Consider the following 24,076-nt stretch of genomic DNA (forward strand, 5'->3'; position numbering starts at 1 on the left):
ATTAGCCAACTTCAGGCAAAGAGAAATTAATTTAATACTCACTTATTGAGGGAAAGTGCAAAAGGATCAGGGTTCATGTTTCTAACTATTATCTGGAAACCATTAATGGAAGCTGGTGTGTGAATATTAGATGAGGGAAGAATGAAACTTTAATATGTGGATCATGAAACATGCTTGATAACTATAGAACAGGACATAAAAAGCAAAGCCAGTATTTAGGAGAACCTTGACAATTGGAAAAATACATTTGTGAAACAGTGATTGTGATTAATTATTAGAGAATGCAGCAGGAACGTCACCGTTCAGCATTTTCTTACCTAAATTAGTAGGGGCTGATTTATTTAAATATGCAAGGCATTTAAAGCAGCACAACATTTCTATCAAATCATCTTTCATTTGTAAGATTGAACTATTGCTAAAATTCATCATATGAAAAGACTTAATTTACCAAGAAAATATGCAGTAAGCACTTAATAAATTGGCCAATAATTTGGGCTGTAGAGGTTACATATTATATTTGAGAATTGATTTCTGTTGCAATTCTGTGCTACCAGAATACAATCCCAGTGACGCAGAAAATACGGCACATTAATGGCACTGCCTGTTATAATTTTTCAGTAATCATAAATTCACTGCACTGATGCAGTCTATTCTTTATTGTGTTAGCCAACATGCAAATGATTACAACCACATCTTCCTCCATCAAATCTTTTTAATAAGATTACTTGCCACAGCCTCTTGTAACTTCTGCTAGTGCCCATTGCATTCAGCAACACTCTCTCGTTGAAAAAGTAACATTTATTCATGGCAAACTCACCACGTAAATGAAGCATCGGAGGTGGGTGCGCTTAAATAAAAAACAGCCAGCACTGGCTCATCTGCTCTATAGCTCCTAATGCTGTGGTCACATCTGTGGACATTGCCCACTCCAATTCTCCTCCCATTTCCCTCCACTCTCAGAACGGATTTGAGTCCTTCTACCTCTTCCTGAAGTCAATTAGAGAGCAGATGGTTTGGATTCTATATTTAGAAACTCACCCTTCTCCAAGCAGCTCTCAAAGCTGAAAACTATTAATGCATTTGCAGCATTCAGTGACTTGAGTGATTTAATATCCAGTATCCAATATATGGTGTTGTGAACATTGATCAGTACATAGTTCAGCAAAGTAAAACACATTACTTTCACCTTTCACCCAAGCCATTTGTTCTTACCTCAGTGATAAATTAATGAAGAAATACAATACACTTAGAATTCACACCTAACAAACCTGTGACCAGGAACAATGGCAAGAAGTCCCTCCTATCTACAGCAAAATCTTGTCATTTTAACTAACCAAACATCCTCAGGTTTCCCTTGTTCCAAAAGGGGTAATCAAATTAATTACATATCTTGACATAGGGAAATAAAACTGCACATTTCACTTTAACTGGACTCTTTATTTTTTAAACCAGTGTCATTTTGGCATAGCACTCCTCATGAACTTTCCATCGCTTAACTAATAATTGTGGGTCAGCTGATTGAGCTGTAATTCACCAATAGGACATCCTACTTTTAGTGAGGAGGATGACCGGAGCATCAAAAGAAAAATGGGTAGGACATGAACCTAACTCCTAATTCCCAGAAGCAAGGTGAGAATGACTGTTCTTGATATCAATGCAGAAGTTTACTGAATATGGCATCAAGCTCTCATAAAACTGTGGTCATTCAGCATTTAAAGCAAAACACTACACTGGTCACTGAAAAGTAGCAGTAGTTGTTACATATCGATCATCTCAGCCCCAGGACACCAGCGCAGGGGATCCCCAAGACAGTTTCTTAAGCCCAACCATTTGCACCTGCTTCATCAATTACCTTTCTTCACTGAAAATGTCTGAACTGGGGTTGTACGTTCATGATTGCACAATGAATATCTCCTTGGTTAATGAAGCAGACTATCTGCAAAGTAGATGTTACGGCCCTGGAATGGATGGCACAAGTAGACACAACAGTGAAGGCAGCGTTTGCCATGCCTTTCACAAACAGTAAGGACATTGAGTACATGAGCTGGAATGTTACATTGCAACCGTACAAGTTGTTGGTGAGGTGACCATATTGTGTGCATGTTCAAAGTGAGCATTAAAAGCATTCAGCTCATCCTGGAGTGATGTGTTGCAGCCATGTGTAGGAAGTGATGGCATGCAGGCCCTGTCACCGTTGCCAAGTGTATGACTGTCTAGTAAAAAAATGTCTCCTTGTCTTCTTAATGGTTATAGAAAAAATCATGAGGATGTTACCAAGTTTGAATGGCTTGAGTTATATGGAGAGGCTGGATAGGCTGAGATTTCCCTAGAGTGTAGGTGGTTGCAGGGCCACCTTAAAGACAAGAGGGATGGTCACAGAATAGAGGTGTCAAAACCTAAAGGGCAGATTTAAGGTGCGAGGGGGAATTTTGAAAGGGATATTTTGGGAAACTTCTTCATATGGGGGGGGGGGGGGGGGGGGTAGGTATATGGAACTTTCATTTTGTCCACAGTTATTACTCTTTGGTCAAGAACCCAAAGGTCCATGGAAAATCGTACGGGCAAGAACTCCCAAATGGGGAAATTCACAGTAAACCCGTTCCTTTATTTTAAATAAAATTCTGGCATTTCTAACCTTCTAGCATATCGCAAATGCATGGGAAAATAAAAGTTGCAGATGCATTCCTACCTAAATAATTCCACTCTTATGGTGAACAAAAATTGCTATGTTGCCTCCAGTTCAAGGAATGGAATTACTTAGTGCTATTAAAACACATGCTAGTTTTTTGTTGACCTACTTATTATAGACTACATTTCAGAACAAATCAATATCAAGTAACACAAAGTCCACTAAAAATATCATTAATAATTCTAGTGGCGGCGCCTAACGGCAGCGGCTGACTAGCAGTCTGTCCGTCTTTTTTTTGTTGAGTGTCGGTGTTGGGATGATTTTTATATATTTTTTTTTGGTTGTGTATGTGTGGGAGGGGGTGGTGGTGTGTGGGGGGTGGGTGGGGGTGGGGAACTTTTCTCTTCCTCACGGCGCGGGGTGCGGCTCGGCTGCGGGGCCTAACATCCCCCGGTGCGGCTCGGCCGCTGGACTTTACATCCCGGTGCGGCTCGGCCGCTGGACTTTACATCGCCCGGTGCAGCTCGGCTGCGGGGCTTAACACCGCCCGGTGCAACTCGGCTGCGGGACTTAACACCGCCCGGTGCAGCTCGGCTGCGGGGCTTAACATCGCCCGGTGCAACTCGGCTGCGGGACTTAACACCGCCCGGTGCAACTCGGCTGCGGGACTTAACACCGCCCGGTGCAGCTCGGCTGCGGGACTTTTCACCACTGGTGCGGCTCGGCTGCGGGGCTTAACACCGCCCGGTGCGGCTCGGCTGCGGGACTTTTCACCGCTGGTGCGGCTCGGCTGCGGGATTTAGCTGCGCAAGGCTTGGTCGCGGGCCTTTCATCGCCCGGTTCGGCCGCGAGACGTTTCAGCGCCCGGTGCGGGGACTGTGCGGGTCGGTCGGGGACGAGCTGTCTGTCCGTGGGCGTGGGGAAGAGAGGGGAAGTTTTGTTGCCTCCATCACAGTGAGGGGGTGTTTGGAGTCACTGTGATGGACGTTTGTGTTGGGGTTATGTGTCTTGTGTTCTTTTTTTTTTCTATGACTGCTATGTAGTTTCGTTCGGTACTTCGGTACCGAACGACAAATAAAGCTCTGTTATACCTGTTATACCTGTTATACAACTGAAATTGTTCAACCGTTTTGGAACATTTGAAAATAACAATGCTTGATTGCAGGAGATAATTTGAATTTATTTAAATTACAGATCTTGGTCTTGATTAATTCCTAACATTTTCTTAAAGTTAGGTAGAGGAAAATTAAGCATTTTTGTTAGATTCTTCGGCATAAATCTTTGTTTGGTGGTGATCTTCATTGTTACAGCAAAAGGTGACATCGTTGACATTATCCTCCAGCAGTACAACATGGTTTTATTCATAACTTTCCAATTCTAGTGAATTCTGGATCTGATCCCACCTTGAAATCTCGATAGTCCCCCTAAACTAGCTCTTTCCTATCTATGTTCAAACTATTTTTTAAAAAAGAAATCAGCTCGTATGTTTTTTCCACAATATCTAAATTTCCAGATTTTTAGCCAATAAATAGGATGACTATAAATTTCCCTCAACTAAGCATAAGGAATACAAAAGCCACTGCCCTCAGTCCATGTAAGAACTTCACTCCAAAGGCAAAATACTGCAGATGCTGCAAATCTGAAACAATTACACAGATTATTGGAATTACTCAGCATGTCGGAGTATCTGAGGGAAAAAAAACAGGTAGTAACACGTGAAGCTGGGAGAACTGTAGGAAGGAGACACATTCCCCAGATATTCCCAAAGTCCATGTGTGTTGTGTCTGGAACACAACTAAAAACATGGTCTGGTTCCTATTACCTATTACTTCAATGAAAAACAAACCAGCTCTTTAAGGAATCTTCTCATTTGCCCATTAATCATGCAGGGAGGTAATGTGCATCTGATTTCCCAGGACAGATGAAGACCCTCAATAGCACTCTTTAGATCATTCTTTACCCCGCAGAATCAAACCAAGTGATTCTGTGTACAAAACATCCACATGTATCATTGTCATTGACCTGAAATAAACTCCACATAAGGGGTTGTATACTCTGCTGAATAAAAAAGAGAAGCACAGATGAAGGAGGCCATTAGTAATATCTCATTTTCCAGAGAGATCTTAAATCTCCCACAAAACCATCTACGGCTTTTAATAATTCATCTTTTGCCCACTCCATCCTGCAACTGGATTCTTAACACACACACACGCACACATTTTTGTTCACCTGGGCCTCTATCTCTCATACTGCACCAATGGTTTGATTTTGTATTGCAAACAGTATCTACATAATACTACCAGACAGCCATTCATTAGTCTACCCAACATCATAAACTTAGCTTTCTCTATAATTCACAGAAGCACTGCTCTCCACTGTTTCTAAGCCGTGGACATCTCCTTTATGATTCATACAAGGTTGGAAGAGGAATACAGGTACAGAATTTGGAACTAAATATTTTTCAATATAATATAGCGGTTCCTACTGCAACAACTACATGCAAGTGTGATTGCTTTCACAACTTAGAACACAAGCAAAATAATGCAATGGGAGATGGCTAAATGTTTTTTTTAAGGTTACTGACCTCATACATTTGAGTTTATTTTGCCATAGCTGTTGTCTAGACAAGTAAAGGTTAGTATTTTATTGTTTTATTTTAATCTGGGATATGCTCTAATATCATTGTATGCCATCATAAGATATTTTGGATTTATTTTTGTTTCTTTACATATCCAGATATGTAGTCTTTGTTTCCCAATACTCAACCCCTGGAGTGGGCTACAGCGAGGTTCACAAGCTAATTTTTGTTCTTAAGCAAGGACTGCTCTCATCAACAGCTCTTATTTGCAGATGTTGGTAATGTGTGGGGCCTCAGTCACGAGCTCAGATTCTACCTTTGTTCAAATTCTGAGAAGCTATGACTCTTCAATGTTTCATTTGTGTTAATTCAACCTTCATGATTTACATTCTGCCAAGTAAAAATGATGCAATCAATCTATAGAAAGATTGAGATGGCGATTGTTGACAAAGATATTTTCCAGATTTCACTGCTTGTGGGTGGAGTCTCATTGAATTTCTGGCATTTAAGATTTTTGGATCAGATTTTAAATGAGTTCTTCTTCCAAAACTGGCATGCAGTTTTAAATATAAAACTGTTATAGCAATGATATACAATTACCATGAATCATACGTCTTATGTTGTTACACACCCAACAGAAGATACAGAAATAGACAAATATGTAATGGCTGCTTCCCCCCAAAGGGTTCTTCCTCTCCAAGGACTCAAGGCAAGACATATTGCAAAAACAAGCAGCTGAATCTAATGAAAGATAGGATATTTAGAATTGATGTTATGATATCACAATCTAAAAACTGGTTCATTCAAAAACTGTATAGTAGCAATGCAATACAAAAAGTAACAAGGCAAAATGAAGAGCCTCACCAAGGCAGAATTGAAAGTGTTGGGGAAATGAGATGCCATGATGTTTTGAGAATAACAAAGTAATGCTATATTTTGGAAACCAGTTATGCGAAAATGAAATCAAGAGGCTCGAGTGCCTTAGCAGTTCACTTCCTCCAAGGGTGATAGAAGCAGAATATTCTTAAGACAGAAGTAGACAAACTTAATAAGCTTGGTGGGAGGGAGGTGATCAACCATGATCTTATTAAATAAACTGAGAAGGCTTGAGGAGCACAGTAGCCTAATCCTGCTCCTGATTTATACGTGCGTCTGCATTCTCTCAACTCACTTACAATAACGCACTTAGCTTTCTTAATTGCTTATTGCACCTGTGAACAAATCAACAAAGAAATAGTATAGAAGCAAGAAAGTTATACTAAACATTTATAATACACTTGTTAAACTTCAACTAGTGAAGCATTTCATGGCGGATGTCAAGGCCACTGGACAGTAGTTATTAAGGCATATCTTTTCTTTAGCATGCTAATGGTCGTCTTGAAGCAGGTGAGTACATCAGAACAGAATAAGTTAAAGATGTCTGCTTGGTTCCTATCCTATCCATGTTCTCCAGAGATGTTGCCTGATCCACTACGACAGCACTTTGTGTCTTTATTGTACCTGGATTAGCACTCGAATCACCAAGTTACAGAAGGTTCCTGACCATGTACTGATAAATGGGACTGGTATCAATGATTCAATTATGCTCTATTGTCACATGCACCATGGGAACAGTGAAATTCTTTGCCTTTGCATACAATCCGGTTAAATCTTACAGCAGACTTCACCTAGGCAGTACAGAGTCATCACGTTTCTGGCTTTGACAAAGTTTCCAAATTTCTTAGTACAGTTTTAGCGTCACGCAGCGGTGAACCAGGCCTGCTGCCGCACGTGGCCCGCCGGGAGCCCTCTGCCACAATGCGGCACATCCCGGGAGCCTTGATGGGTACTTGAGCAAGATGACATGATGGGTTGGAGGGCCTTTTTCTGCATGACTCCATGAATGCCATTTTAGTATCACTCTGCAAAACGTATCAAACCAAGGCAATGTCTACATTCCAATGTTTCCAAATTCAGCTAAACAGTTTACAAGTATTACCAAAGGCCTTTTGGAAATAAATTAAAAGAAAAATAATGTCCACAAAAATTCCCTTTCAAATAATTTGGTTGCCCTCTTGAAAAATTTGAATCAGCTCATCAGACATCAAAACTAGCTCTCCCTGATTAAATGAATATCTTCAAGCTGTTCAGTAATTCTACCCTTAATTATAAATTCTAGTAATTTTCTGGTCACAGATGTTCAGAAACTAACTGATCTATAATTCACGGGTTTTCCTTTCACGTTTCTTAAATAGTACAGTACCATGTACAAATGGTATATGATAAACAGGGGGCATTTAAAAATAACAACCATGCAGAAAGGCAAGGCAGACCAGACAGATCTTGCTAAATTACAAGTTCAACATTTGCATAATTAATTACAGCATAAGAACAGGTTATTTCATTCAATTGGCCTATGCTATACTTGAGCTTCTTCTGCCCAACTTCATATCCTTCTGCTGCTTCCTTCTTCATGCACTTGTCTAACTTTTCCTTAAATACTTTGTTATCTGCTTCGACCTGTACATACGTCCCTCATTTATGCCAGGCACAACTTATTAAAAGAGAAGTCATTGAGGCCTTTATAAATCCTTTATCAGTCCATAAGATAGAAACTGATCTTCTAATTCAACTCTGCTTCCACAAGACCCCATCTCTAGATTCCTCTTGGATCTTAATCGGAGTCTTTCATATATTCAACAATTGTGAATCCAAAGTCTTCTGGAGTGAGGATTTCAAAGATTCTTAAGCAAATAAAATTTGCCACCATTTAAAATTTTCACACCCTCCATTAAGTGCATTTTGTTTGCAATGAATAGCAGCAATAAGATGAACAGTAATGTGTCTTGACTGTTTTGCTATACTTCCTAAACTTTTAGCCTTCATCATCCAAAAGGACATGGACACCAAAGTCTCTGGGATCACCACTACATCTGCGGCGCAATGCTCCTCTCTTTGAAACATACTGCCATTTCCGCTATGTCACTGGACAACATGATGGAATCCACTCTCCACAAAAGTATTCTGGGAGCACATTCATCCCACCCACTGCCACAGTTCAAGCCTATGCAGTAGAAAATTAGAGGTGGGCAATATATGCACTTAGTGACAAACTAGAAAAAATAAATCTGCATTTTGGTTGCAACTTACACATTCTTACTTTTCACTGGGTAACAATATTTTTCTTAAATACTCATCCCCATTTATATTTAATACTTCTGTTTACGAGAAGAAATATTTGATCCACGTGCATCAGTCTGAAGAAGGGTCTCGACCCGAAACATCACCATTCCTTTAATCCAGAGATGCTGCCTGTCTGCAGTTACTCCAGCATTTTGTATCTATCTTTGATTTAAAACAGCATCTGCAGTTCCTTCCTGCATATTTTGTATGCTATCAAACCTCTCAATATGTTGAAAGGTCTTCTTGGTTTTTTCTTTTCTGAAGAATATTTTGTATTGTTGGACAGAATAACATAACCATTCTAATCAGAACTTAACACTTACCCACTTGACACTTAACATTGCCAGAGAATTCTAATATAAAGATGAATACAAAGCAGGCCGGTAGGACTTCCTGACAATCAGGATATAAAGGATTAAATCTATTAATACCAATTATTCACTACTAAACTGGCATTCAGTATAAATGTCAGTTGGATCGACAGGCTACTTCCTATCTGACCTATAACAATGCAAATCAGGCTACAAAAAGAGCAAGATGTCAGGGTGCTGCAGCCTGATTGTTGGTACAATAATTTAAATGAAATTAGACACATTAACTAACTCAACATATTTGCATTCAATTATTCAAATTAGGATTGGGAATGAGAGTCCCAAGGTTTATCGTGACCTTGGAACATTACAATTTTATCTGTTGGCTTCAACACATGCTGCATGCTTGACATCAAGAAACTTTATCCAAGTCTCTAAAGGTTTTATCTGAATCAATACTGCATGCCATTGTGTCTATTTTAAGACTTTAGAATTGGGGACTGATTTTAAAATAGAGCTTAACATAGTGCTGACTACTGTACAGAAGAAATAAACAAGATCGAGCCGTGGCTCATTTCCACCTACCAATTCTTCCATTACAAAAGCAGACGGTACGTTCTCAACTTCCTACTTCGACATGTGCATAGAAAGAACAGCAAAGGATTTGTGAAAGACAACCAAGCCATTTTCAAAAAACATTCCTAAATAAGTATCTGAATCTTTTAATAGAACTGCACAATTAAGTAATTTCCATTCATCTCAGCTCTTACGACTCACTTATCCATCTGCATCCTGTGAATCCAATTATCTGTCAAATTACAGTTAACTTTAGTGTTTTCCATTCCCGAACCACAGTTTCCACCATAGACCAAACTTGCTTTTTCTACCCCATATCCAAAAGACTCAACTATCAGACGGTGAAAGATAATTGAAATTTAAGGTCATGTTTTTCAAACTCGGCTCAAATTAACACCATCATACCAACATTACATTAAACACTAATTAAGGGGGAGGAGGGATGAGGGAGGGGTGATGAATGAATGGACAAATGAGGATGGCTGTTGTTTTTAGATGTAAATTATTATGCTGCAGCACATCACTGCTGGAGTTCCTCAGGGCACTTCTTCAGCCTAATCACATTCAATGGCCTCATCAATGTCCTTCTTTCAAGAAGTGGAGTTGTTTGCAGAAAGTCCTTTTGAAACTTATCAATAAAAGATGCAGCCTATGCCTGCCGACAGGAATACCGAAATAACATTTAGGCACAGATAAAATGTGACAGGAAACGTATGTGGAACAGGCATAATACAATGAGCATTTCTCACAAGAGAATCTATACCACACAATGGCAGCAAGCCAGTTCAACCCAGACCACTGGTGCCTCATGATCATGTTGGCTTCCTCCTATTGCTCCAGTTTTCTCTCATGTCTCAAAGATGCGTAGGTTGGTGGATTAATTTGCTACTGTGAAATTCCTAGAGTGTGCGTAGATAAGTGGTAAAATCTGAAAATCACCGGATAGAGAAGCGAGAAGAATAAAATAGGGTTAATGTAAGATTAGTTAATGAATACTTGAAGGATGGCATGGAGTTGGTGTGCTGCAGTGAGTGCTCCTGTGTAGCAAGTCTCTATGTGTACGTCTTAACATTCAATGGCATTTCTATTGCTGATTCCGCCACTGTCAATATCCTGGCAGTTACGACTGATCAGAAACAAATGGCCTTGCTATACAAATACCAAAGCTACCAAAACAGGTCAGAGAATGGGTATCCTATGGCAAGTAAAATACTTCCTGAGGCCCCAAAGGTCTTTCCACCATCAACAAGGCATTAGTTAAGACTGTGAAGGAACACTTACCACCTACCTGAATGACTATGGCACCAACAACTCTCAAGAAACTCAACACTATACAGGATAAAGCAGCAGGCTTGATTGGCACCCCATCCATCAGGCTAAATATTCATTCACTTTAAAAAGTACTGCAGCTAAGTTCATATGATCAGAGCTGAATTAGGCCATTTGGCCCATCAAGTCTACTCCGCCATTCCATCATTTCCTACTTGACTAGTGCAACACCATTTCCCAAATCCACAACATCCACTACCGAGGACAAGGGCAACAGAGTCATTGGAATACTACCATCTGCAGGTTAGAAGGGGGATATCAAATCAATAACAGGGGGTTTGACACTGAATTGACAGGGAGGCAGGCATCACAGTGCGCTGCTGTGTGAGAGTAGTAAAATCACCCACTGCTCTTGAAAATTGGCAGCTGCATTCAACTTTTAGCATTATGCTGGAAGAATTAACTGAAGATCCTACATTGTACCTACAAAAACATGTGTTTATACAGCCCATTTTCTGAATTTGGTACATTGAATATGCGCATAATTAAATGCACATTTTAAAATAGAATCATTAGTCATAATTATTGGCTGCAAACATACACAAATCGAAATTCCATGAAGGGGAACAAAAAGAGGTTATTGAGTTATACAGCATGGAAACAGGACCTTCAGTGCACATTGCCCATACCGACCAGGTTGGCATTCTGGGCTAATTTCATTGTCTGCATTTGGCCCATACCACTATAAATCCTTCCTATCCAAATACCGTCCAAATGTATTTTAAGTTGTAACTGTATGCGCTTCAATAACGTCAGCTGGCAGTTCATTCCAGTTACGGAGTACTGTGAGTAAAAAGGTTGCCCGAGATTTCTTTTGAATCTTTCACCTCTCACCTTAAGCCCATGCCCTTCAGTTTTAGAATCCACTACCCCGAGGGAAAAAGACAGAGCATTCACTTTATCCACACCCCTCATGAACTTGTACACCCTCAATAAGGTCATCCCTCAGCCTCCTACGCACCCAAGAAATATGTCCCAGCCTATCCAGTCTCTCACTGTTACTCAAGCCCATATCCAGGTAACATCCTCGTCAATATTCTCTGCACCCTTTGCAACTTAATGCCATCCTTCCTACAGCTGGGCAACCAGAAATGCACAGAATACTCCAAGTGTGGTGTCACCATTGACTTCTGGAGCTGCATCATGACGTCCCAACTTTTGTACTCAATACCATTTTCAATGAAGGCAAGCTGGTCAAATGTCACCTTCACCAACCTGTTCACCTGTCTTGTCACTTTCAGTCCTCACTTTTGTCACCTGTCCTCTGATATATCTGTTCTACAACACCAAGCACAATATAGAGATGCTTGATAGATAACATTAGATCTCAGTCAAACATAATGATGTGCTCATGAAATGTTTACATGTGTATTTCCAGCAGAGGTGACTGAATTAAGTATACTGATCCATTAAGTCTTCTAATGACTGTCAAAAGCAACATTACAAAGGCCATTTACAGAACCCAGAAAAAAATAACTCCAGAGTCTGGGATCTTCTTGATTCAATCACTAACTAAACTTGTCTACTCAAACAAATTGGATAAAGATTTGTAAAACAATATAAGGGACAATATAAAAGGATCAGAACAGGTGAGTTAAATATGATAGTTTCAGACAATGAAAATGCAAGCACAGTTGGTTAAATTCTGCCTTATTCTGAGTGATCATTTCGGAGATTTTATGATTTCAAGTTTGCTCATTTCCTGCAGGAAACCTGTGGTCATTCTGAAATGTAGGGAATGTTAAAGCATTTTTTTGCCAGGCCTCTGTGTTTAAAGAAAACAGGCATCATTACAATTAGGAAATGAAATGTTAAAAGATTACAGCACTGATATATCCATTTAAAAATTCTGACAATACTCATTATAGAAAATAAAATGTCTTTTTGTCAACAGTTTTGTTGCACAATTAACACACAATTTCCTAGATTTTATTATGCAATAAAATTAAACAGTAATCCAAACAATTTTTAAAGGGCAATGGAGTTGTCGATGATCATTGATATACCCCTCTGCCAAGTGAGTTTGAAACTTTTATTTCCACCATATTAGAAGTAAATAGATTTAGTTTTGCTAGATTTAGTAATACAGAAGGGTTGGTTGGAAAAAAAACAGAAGTGGGGTTAAACACAACTCCACCTTCAGCCATGGAATTACAGTAGAGATGGTAAACAACTCAAGATGGTAAACAATCTCAACTCTGAGATATCCAGATCACCAGCAACCTAATTTGGACCCTTCGGACGGAAATGGTGATCAAGAAAGCTCATCACCATATTTACTTTTATAAGTGTCTCAGAACATTCGGCACTTCCAGGATGATTCCTTCGAACTTCTAGATAGTATTTTGATGGAATGCATCGAAGCCTGGTATGATAACTGCACTGTTCTCAACAGCCTAATCCTGCTGAGAATGGTGAACACAGCCGTGTCCATCGCAGGCACATTTATTACAAGCCCACCGACTCGCACAGCTATCTGGACTACACTTCTTCCCACCCGGTCCCCTGCAAAAAGTCTATCCCCTACTCCCAATTCCTCCGTCTACGCCGCATCTGCGCCCGGGATGAGGTGTTTCAGACTAGGGCTTCCGAGATGTCCTCGTTTTTCAGAAAACGGGGCTTCCCCTCCTCCATTATAGATGAGGCTCTCACTAGGGTCTCTTCTACATCCCGCAGCTCCGCTCTTGCTCCCCATCCCCCCACTCGCAACAAGGACAGGATCCCCCTCGTTCTCACCTTCCACCCCACCAGCCAGCGGATCCAACATATCATCCACCAACATTTCCGTCACCTACAACAGGACCCCACCACTGGCCATATCTTCCCATCCCCTCCCCTCTCTGCGTTCCGCAGAGACCGTTCCCTCCGCAACTCCCATGTCCACTCGTCCCTTCCTACCCAAACCACCCTAACCCCGGGCACTTTCCCTTGCAACCGCACGAGATGCAACACCTGTCCCTTTACCTCCCCCCTCAACTCCATCAAAGGACCCAAACATTCTTTCCAGGTGAGACAGAGGTTCACCTGCACCTCCTCCAACCTCATCTATTGCATCCGCTGCTCTAGATGTCAACTGATCTATATCGGCGAAACCAAGCACAGGCTCGACGATCGCTTCGCTGAACACCTGCGCTCGGTCCGCATTAACGCAACTGATCTCCCGGTGGCCCAGCACTTTAACTCCCCCTCCCATTCCCAGTCTGACCTCTCTGTCATGGGCCTCCTCCAGTGCCATAGTGAGGCCCGCCGGAAATTGGAGGAGCAGCACCTCATATTTCGCCTGGGCAGTTTGTAGCCCGGTGGTATGAACGTCGACTTCTCCAACTTCAGATAGCTCCTCTGTCCCTCCCTTCCCCTCCTCCTTCCCAGAGCTCCCTCTATCTTCCTGTCTCCACCTATATCCTTCCTTTGTCCCACCCCCGACATCAGTCTGAAGAAGGGTCTCGACCCGAAACGTCACCCATTCCTTCTCTCCCGAGATGCTGCCTGACCTGCTGAGTTACTCCAGCATTTTGTGAATAAATCGCAGGCACATCACTACCTGCCATCAAGTCCATTGTCACAGCGCATACATCAGGAAGGCTAGAAGTATTGTCAAGGATGCCCACCACCCTGACCATTCCCTTTGCTTTCCACTACCGTCCCGAAAATGCCATCATCTCGTTCATTCTCCTTTCCCAAAGGTGCTGCCATGTGCTATTAAATTCACCTCATTAGTTATTCTATTCTTGTACTTTGATAGTCTTTTGCACGACTTGGATTTTGCATTACAATCTTGGACCATTCTGCTGTTTCGTATAATTGTAATTATTGTTGTATTTATCATTACTGTATGCATACTTTTACTCTGAACTTCATATGAACAAAAAATATCATTGCATCCTTGTGCATATCACAATAAACGAATCAGTAATCTGTAATATGCTGCTTCCTAGACTTTACTGTGCAATTAAATATATTAAATAGAGAGCCAAAGAGATTTTAAGGGCCAATAGATTTGACTGAATTTGATAAACTAATTGAGGTTTAGGTTTAGGTTTATTATTGTCATGTGCACTGATATACAGTGAAAAGTATTGTTTTGCATGTTATCTAAACAGATCAAATATACCATACATAAATACAATCAAGTCAAACTCGATCAATAGATAAAGCAAAGGGAAAGATAACAGAGTGCAAAATATATTTCCCAGCATAGCAGTGCACTATAGCTCATCAGTTCCACAGACAAAGTCTGAGGTACACAATGGGGATGAGGTGAATTGGACAGTACTCTAGCTTATGGAAGGAACTTTCAGAAGCCTGATATTTACTGATATGAACTTTATAAGCAAATAGATAATTTAGATATCAGCATGGGTAAACATGAGTTTTGGAGCAGACATGACACTGAAACTCTCTTTAATATGACTGCCAAAAACAAAATAAATGTGTGATGACAATTACTGGTAACTAAATTAAGGGTTTCCTGTAGAAACTACAGTGTCCTCCATAATGTTTGGGACAAAGAGCCTTCATTTATTTATTTTCCGTTCTCCACAATTTGAGATTTGGAATAGAAAAAAAAAATCACATGTGGTTAAAGTGCATATTGTCAGATTTTAATAAGGGCCGTTTTTATACATTTTGGTTTCACCATGTAGAAATTAGAGCAGTGTTTATACATAGTCCCCCCATTTCAGGGCACCATAATGCTTGGGACACAGCAATGTCATGTAAATGAAAGTAGTCATGTTTAGTATTTTGTTGCATATCCTTTGCATGCAATGATTGCTTGAAGTCTGCGATTCATGGACATTACCAGTTGCTGGGTGTTTTCTCTGGTGATGCTCTGCCAGGCCTGTATTGCAGCCATCTTTAGCTTATGCTTGTTTTGGAGGGTTCAGATCAGGCGATTGACTTGGCCACTCACAAATTGACCATTTTTTTGCTTTGAAAAACTCCTTTGTTGCTTTAGCAGTATGTTTGGGATCATTGTCTTACTGTAGAATGAACCACCGGCAAATAAGTTTTGAGGCATTTGTTTGAACTTGAACAGATAGGATGTGTCTATCCCCTTCAGATTTCATTATGCTAAAACCATTAGCAATTGTATCATCAATGAAGATAAGTGAGCCAGTACCTTCAGCAGCCATACATGCCCAGGCCAAAACACCCCACCATGTTTCACAGATGTGGTGGTATGCTTTGGATCTTGGGCAGTTCCTTCTCTCCTCCATACTTTGCTCTTGCCATCACTCTGATATAGGTTAATCTTCATCGTATCTGTCTACAAGACCTTTTTCCAGAACTGTGGCTGCTCTTAAGTACTTCTTGGCAAACTGTAACCTGGCCATCCTATTTTTGCGGCCAACCAGTGGTTTGCATCTTGCAGTGTAGCCTTTGTATTTTTGTTCACGAAGTCTTCTGCGGACAGTGGTCATTGACAAATCCAGACCTGACTCCTGAAGTGTGTTTCTGATCTGTCGGACAGATGTTTGGGGATTTTTCTTTATTACAAAGAGAGTTCTTCTGTCATCAGCTGTGGAGGTCTTTCTTGGCCTGCCAGTCCCTTTGTGATTGGTAAGCTTACCAATGCTCTCTTTCTTCTCAATGATGTTCTAAACATTTGATTTTGATAAGCCTAAGGTTTGGCTGATGTCTCTAACAGTTTTATTCTTGTTTCTCAGTCTCATAATGGCTTCTTTGACTTTAATTGGCACAACTTTGGTCCTCATGTTGATAAACAGCAATAAAAGTTTCCAAAGGTGATGGACAGACTGGAGGAAAAAAGACTGGGTGCTGAGAGCTCCCTTATATCTGCATTAAGGAGGCAATTAAACACACCTGAGCAATTACAAATGCCTGTGAAGCCATGTGTCCCAAACATTATGGGGCCCTGAAATGGGGGGACTATGTATAAACACAGCTGTAATTACTACACAGTGAAACCAAAATGTATCAAAATGGCCTTTAATAAAATCTTTAATAAAATCTGACAATGTGCACTTTAACCACATGTGATTATTTCTATTACAAATCTCAAATTGTGGAATAGACAATAAACAATAGGTGCAGGAGTAGGCCATTCAGCCCTTCGAGCCAGCACCGCCATTCAATGCGATCATGGCTGATCACTCTCAATCAGTGTTCCTGCCTTCTCCCCATACCCCCTCACTCCGCTATCCTTAAGAGCTCTATCCAGCTCTCTCTTGAAAGCATCCAACGAACTGGCCTCCACTGCCTTCTGAGGCAGAGAATTCCACACCTTCACCACTCTCTGACTGAAAAAGTTCTTCCTCATCTCCGTTCTAAATGGCCTACCCCTTATTCTTAAACTGTGGCCCCTTGTTCTGGACTCCCCCAACATTGGGAACATGTTTCCTGCCTCTAATGTGTCCAATCCCCTAATTATCTTATATGTTTCAATAAGATCCCCCCTCATCCTTCTAAATTCCAGTGTATACAAGCCTAATTGCTCCAGCCTTTCAACATACGACAGTCCCGCGATTCCGGGAATCAACCTAGTGAACCTACGCTGCACGCCCTCAATAGCAAGAATATCCTTCCTCAAATTTGGAATACAGAGGCAAATATATAAATATATAAATGATGGTTCTTTGTCCCAAACATTATGGAGGGCATTGTATAAACTTTCTTACCATAAGGTCAGTCCTCTCTGTGCAATCTTTGAACTCCAGTGCTGAATCCTAGGGAAAAGAACAGTACAACAACTTCATACTCCAGCAGACTAAGTATCAAAACATGTCAGATAATATAATATGCCAAAATAAGTTTGCAATAATTTTCCCTAATTTCTACACAAAAAAAATGTTGGTGACACAAGTTAAAATTCAAAATTGGGGCATAGCAAACTTTGAAGTTATTAGACAGGAATTTGCTCAAGTTGATGGGAGCAGGCTATTTGAAAGAAAAGGAACATCCGTAAAGTGGGATGTTTTTAAAACTGTGCTGACAAGAGTCCAGGACATGCATATTCCTGTTAGAGTGAAGGACAAAGCAGGTGGGCTTGAGGAAGCTTGTGTAAGAAAATAACTGCAGATGCTGGTACAAATCGAAGGTATTTATTCACAAAATGCTGGAGTAACTCAGCAGGTCAGGCAGCATCTCAGGAGAGAAGGAATGGGTGACGTTTCGGGTCGAGACCCTTCTTCAGACTGATGTCAGGGGTGCGGGACAAAGGAAGGATATAGGTGGAGACAGGAAGATAGAGGGAAATCTGGGAAGGGGGGGGAAGAGAGGGACAGAGGAACTATCTAAAGTTGGAGAAGTCAATACCGCTGGGCTGCAAGCTGCCCAAGCGAAATACGAGGTGCTGTTCCTCCAATTTCCGGTGGGCCTCACTATGGCACTGGAGGAGGCCCATGACAGAAAGGTCAGACTGGGAGTGGGAGGGGGAGTTGAAGTGCTCAGCCACCGGGAGATCAGGTTGGTTAAGGCGGACTGAGCGAAGGTGTTGAGCGAAACGATCGCCGAGCCTCCGTTTGGTTTCGCCGATGTAAAGAAGTTGACATCTAGAGCAGCGGATACAATAGATGAGGTTGGAGGAGGTGCAGGTGAACCTCTGTCTCACCTGGAAAGACTGTTTGTGTCCTTGGATGGAGTTGAGGGGGGAGGTAAAGGGACAGGTGTTGCATCTCCCGCGGTTGCTGGGGAAAGTGCCCGGGGATGCGGTGGTTTAGGTAGGAAGGGACGAGTGGACTGAGATTTTATGTACATGAAGGGAAAGGGATAACCAGAGAGAGAATAGAGTCCCTCAGGAATCAAAGCAGTCAACGCCGTGTGAAGGCACAGGAGATAGGCAAAGTCCTCAATGAGTATTTCTCCTGTTTTATCATGGAAAAAGACATGAGAACCCAGGAACTTGGGGCAGTCAATGGAAATGTCTTGAGGGAAGTCAGTATTACAGTCAAGGAGGTGTTGAAGGTCCTACTGCATATAAAGGTAGACAAATTCCCCCAGGCCTGATCAGATATATCCATGGACACTGTGGGAAGCTAGAGAGGAAATTACAGGTGCCCTGGCTGAGATTTATAGAAACATAGAAAATAGGTGCAGGAGTAAGCCGTTCGGCCTTTCGAGCCAGCACCGCCATTCAATATGATCATGGCTGATCATCCAAATTCAGTACCCCGTTCCTGCTTTTTCCCCCATATCCCCCATATGAGTCATCATTAAATATGGGTGAGGTGCCAGAAGACTATGGAGGGCAAATGGTGTGTCTCTAATTAAGAAGGAATGCAAGGAAAAGCCTGGGAACTATTGGCCAGTGGGTCTAACATCTGTAGTCATAAAGTTACTAAAGTATTCTGAGGGATAAGATGGACATACATTTAAATGGACAAGAGCTGATTAGGGATAGTCAGTACAGTTTTGTACTTGGGAGATCATGTCTCACAAATCCAATCAAGTTTTTTTTGAAGATGTGAAGATAGATTACACATATGGGTGAAGAAATGGCAAATGGCATTTAAGCCAGGCAAGTAAGGTATTGCACTTTGGGAGGTCAAATGTAAGGGAAGTATACAGTTAATGTTATATAGCATTAGTGTACAGAGGGATCTTGGGGGTCCGACTCCATAGCTCCCTGAAAGTAGCAACACAAGTAGAGTGGTAAAGAAGGCATATGATACGCTTGTCTTCATCAATTGGTGCATGATGCTCACTTCTCGTGGCCCCTATTACAGTAATGATGTGGAGTCTTTGGAGAAGATGTAGAAGAGGTTTACTTGGATGCTGCATGGATTTGAGGCCATTTGCAATCATATCTGCGTGGCAATAGATAGGATATCCATCAGCCAAAACCTTTTTCCCAAGGTGGAAATGTCAAGATACTAGAGGGCATAGCTTTAAGGTCAGAGGGGGAAGTTTAATGGAGATGTGCTGGGCAAGTTTTTTTAAGCAGGTGTCTGGAATGTGCTGGCAGGGTTGGTGGTGAAAGCAGATATAATAGTGGCACTTAAGAGGCTTTTAGACAGGGACATGAATATCCAGTGAATGGATGAATAAGGAGCACATACACGCAGAAGAGGTTATTTTAATGTGGCATCATGTTAGAATCAGACATATTCTGGGCTGAAGGAACTGTTCCTGTGCTTAGCAATTGTGAAATGCAGTAACATACACACTTTCTAATGAAAAATTGCTTTCCATAACCCTGTTTGATTAAATATTGGCTTTACACAAGTTCAAATCTTAATTTGAACAAACTATTTTAGAAATGTATAATGTTTTCTCCTTGAAGTTTGACATGAAGCATTTTTAATGCAACTTAAAAAGTTGCCAGCTTTTACATACGCAATAAATTGCTGGGGCAATTGCTAGAAATATTAAAAACAAAAAGTAGTACAATCAACATAAACAGAGAAAAGTCATGAGATTTACTGAGTCAATTGCTTCTTTTCATAGCTGACAATACAAAAATGCGGGAAGTTTATAATAATTACAATAAAAATTTGTTGTAATGCCATTTTAACAACTCTGATCTTCCAGTTTTAAGGATTATTTCTCAGACTCCCCCCACCCCCTCCCAAATAAACTGCAGCATCTAGTGGCATAAACCATAACTACATTTTAGACAATCTTTATAGAATGGCAGTAAAGTTCTCGATCAGATCAGGTATACTTACAAGAAGACCAAGCATATATAGCAACACTCTCTCAAAATGAGAGTGACTGAACTTGATCACATTAGAACATGCTGTCCTTCAGAATAGATATCAAACAACATTAATATAAAGTACTAACATTCATTTTTATGCACCATTACCTCTGGTACACATAACATCTCCCCCCCCCCCTCAAGAATGCAACATTGCACCTACCCACCACCTTCCATCGTCCTCCTGCTGTAAACGTGTAAAATCAGCCAAAACCACAGCAGATTTTTCACTTGTATGCCAACGGCACATAGTTATGCTTCACCAGCATTTTCTCTAGGCCTACAGTATTTAATTGATTATCCAACATCCAGTACCAGATAGGCAGAAATTTATTTCAGCTAAAGATTAATAAGACTAAAGCAATTGTTTTGGATCCCCATCACAAAGCATGCTTTAACCACCCTCTTCCTGGCAGCTGAAGGTATATCAGACCTCTTGCAATTCTGGTGTAATATCTGAACTTAGATGAACATTTTTTTAAATTAAAGAATTCAAAGCCAGATATAAAACCCATGTTGAAAACAAAAGCTCGAAAGAAGATATATAGTTTATGGGCAGAGGGCAGGAAAAGTAGTAAATCTTACAGACATGGCATGGATGCAAAAGGCCAAATGACTTATTTGCATCATGGAAGATTTCATATTTGCAGAATGATACATCATACCTCATGTGCACAAATCCAATCACATGATCACACATCAATCCATGCCCTCAAAATCTACTTCAATGCACAACTAGCCCACTCTCTGCATTGCTTTAATTGCAATTTAATTGCAACTTCTCCAGTCTGAAGAAGGGTCTCGACCGAAACGTCACCCATTCCTTCTATCCAGAGATGCTGCGTGTTCGCTGAGTTACTCCAGCATTTTGTGTCTATCGTCGGGTTAAACCAGCATCTGCAGTTCCTCCCTAGTTTAATTTTGAATTCCTCATCTTCAATGGAATTCTCTTTCAAAACTGTTATTCCTCATTATTTCCTGCTTCCTAAATATCAGTATCTCAGCCACTGATCATATTAAATACCGAAATTAATTTTTGTGATATCAAATATAGGATTAGTGCAGGGAAGTGGCGCTGAGGTAAAAGATTAGACATAATTTTACTTTATGGGAGAGCAATCACAAGGAACCAAACGGCATATTCTTGCTTCGAGATCCTATTATAAAATGGCACACAATTAATTATTTGCAGCAATCGAATGCTGAAGGAATATCCAAGATACTCTGCACTCTCTCCGATCTGCTTCAGTCAGTTTCCAGACAAAAAGTATTAAAACATACAAATAGAAATAGTTTGTTAACTGAAACTTTAAAAATTTCACTTATCATAAAGCGTGGACAAGATTCAAACCTTTATCTTCCCACGTTTAATGCAGGGTCCACCTTCAATGCAAGTTTGAAATTCTTTTCACATATCCGAGCATCACCGACTATGTTTTCTAATTTAATGAGGGTGATGTGATATCAGGTCTGGAGTTGAAGTGATTAAGACAGAACCATCTCCCATCCGCCTGTAAATTCACTTCACTCCAGCAGCATTTGCATCAGAGGGCAGGTGAAGTAAAGCATCACAGTAAAAAAAGATAAACAGGTTGGTTCAAGGCTATAGCCTTACTTAACCCAAGATTGCACTGGGATTAGGGCTGTGGGAATCTGGTTTTGAGGATCATGCCTTGCCTGCAATCACAAGAATAGTTTTTGGAAATAATCAATTTATAGGGATTTTCCATAATCCCCTCAATCATGCTCGGTGGTGTGTGTTACACTTGAAGCTGTTACACAGAAACTCTGGTCCATTGGGCCTCCTTATGGGAGGAATCTACACTGCAATTCTGGGAGGAGCTTTTCAACTACTAAGAGGGTGTAGACAGCAAGGGACACTCGTCTGTAATTATCATAATTAGGCTTGTCTTCTTTCTTGAAGATGGGCAAAATTATGATGTCTCTGAGATCCCTTGGCATGTTTCTTTCTTCCCAGATGAAGATGACATGAATTAATGCCAGAAGGGCGGCACGGTAGCGCAGCGGTAGAGTTGCTGCTTTACAGCGAATGCAGCGCTGGAGACTCAGGTTCGATCCTGACTACGGGTGCTGTACTGTAAGGAGTTTGTACGTTCTCCCCGTGACCTGCGTGGGTTTTCTCCGAGATCTTCGGTTTCCTCCCACACTCCAAAGACGTACAGGTATGCAGGTTAATTTGACTGGGTAAATGTAAAAAACTTTTTTTTTTTTAATTGTCCCTAGTGTATGTAGGATAGTGTTAATGTGCGGGGATCGCTGGGCGGCGCGGACTTGGTGGGCCGAAAAGGCCTGTTTCCGCGCTGTATATATATGATATGATATGAAGTACTTCTTTACAATGTTTTAATACTTCAGCAGGGGTTTGGTCTGATCCAGAGCCATAAATGTTTTCAATCTCTTGCTGGGCTGGGGTAGGGCAGTGGTTGGAGTGGATAGTGTTCTGTAGAATGGAGTCAAGGCCATACGTCAAAGACATCTTTCCATGAAGCACTTACAATTAAAGTAAATGAACAGTAGAGGGCAGCAATGCTGAAGGCACAGCACCAACTGCACAAAATCAGAACACTTCACAATGCTATACGAATAAAGCTAATTAAAACAAGTAACACTGTTACAATAAAATATTCATTCTGAACCAGGTTACATTTCACAGCAAAAACCCATTTAGTGAAACATCTAATTTGTTATTTTCTCAATAGTGCCTCACAAGGGATGTTTTCATAACATATTTAGGTGTAACACAAAGCTTAACTTTGGAAATGTTCTGAAGGTTTATAATTTTGGAGAGCATTTATTCCTAATTATTATATGAAATAAACTTCAGGGAAGACATGTAAAAGCATTTATGCACTCTGACAAATCATTATCACCAACACCATTTCCAAACACCAAAATCATGGTAATGAAATTAAATACCACCCAAGTTAAAACAGATGAGTGTTGGTAGTAAATGAGATTTTTTAAAAAAATAACTACACAATGGCACTAATCCTCAGTTCACCTGTTTTGCAGTTGTTATTGGACTGCAATGTCATTTGAAGCTTCAAACTAACTAAGTAGTTATTTGCACCTCATCTTTTATTAAATAAGAAAACTAACTCTTAAATTGGCAACATTATTTGATTTTACCATTCTGCTTTGCAGCAGTGCATTAATGAGCTTTGTTTATGGTCTATAATTTGATGATTTTTCATATAAGGCAATCTAAACCAGTATTTGATACTCAATGCAAATTATTACTTGGTAGAGAGTAATAGCAGCAGTCACAAATTTTGTTGCCAATAATAAAATGGCAACTTTAAATCATAAGATAGTTGTCCAACAGTTTGTAGCAGGAGTTGTATGACACAAGATAGTGGTCTAGCAGTTTACAGCAGGCGCTATATGACATGCAGGCTCAAACTAAACAATGATAGACAACATGAGGTAAACAACGCTGCATAGGAAGGAACTGCAGATGCTGGTTTACACTGAACATAGACACAAAATGCTGGAGAAACTCAGCAGGACAGGCAGCATCTCTGGATAGAAGGAATTGATCATTTTCATAGAAGGGGACCCCAGGCATTATCTTTCACCCATGTCAAATTGCCATCAACATAAAGGAAATTGCCAATAACTGTAAGCTAAATAAATTAAGACCAAATAATTTGTAGAAAAATGAGCTGTACAACGGCTGCAGACAGACTGAACACAAGCTACTCCAATACCTCTGTCAACACTGAAATATGGAGACCGTATCCCAGATTTCCCCATCATATGATTTTGTGTAAAAAATCCAAAGGAACACAAAGTGCTGGAGTAACTCA

At 40.6% G+C, this 24,076-nt stretch overlaps 1 protein-coding gene across 6 annotated transcripts in view; it reads right to left on the minus strand.

The window, feature by feature from the left end:
• LOC144611422 (RNA binding protein fox-1 homolog 2-like) overlaps positions 1 to 24,076 on the minus strand; it is a 200,853-nt gene that overhangs the window by 130,418 nt on the left and 46,359 nt on the right. For 5 of the 6 annotated variants that reach the window (XM_078430493.1, XM_078430498.1, XM_078430497.1 and 2 more), the window contains exon 2: positions 17,227 to 17,274. The exons of the other annotated variant lie outside the window; for it this stretch is intronic. In XM_078430493.1, the coding sequence (XP_078286619.1) occupies positions 17,227 to 17,274 (48 nt within the window). The remainder of the gene's footprint in view (positions 1 to 17,226; positions 17,275 to 24,076) is intronic. 6 annotated transcript variants of the gene reach the window in all.

The sequence above is a fragment of the Rhinoraja longicauda genome, chromosome 40, assembly GCF_053455715.1.
Source record: "Rhinoraja longicauda isolate Sanriku21f chromosome 40, sRhiLon1.1, whole genome shotgun sequence".
NCBI classification, from domain to species: domain Eukaryota; kingdom Metazoa; phylum Chordata; class Chondrichthyes; order Rajiformes; family Arhynchobatidae; genus Rhinoraja; species Rhinoraja longicauda.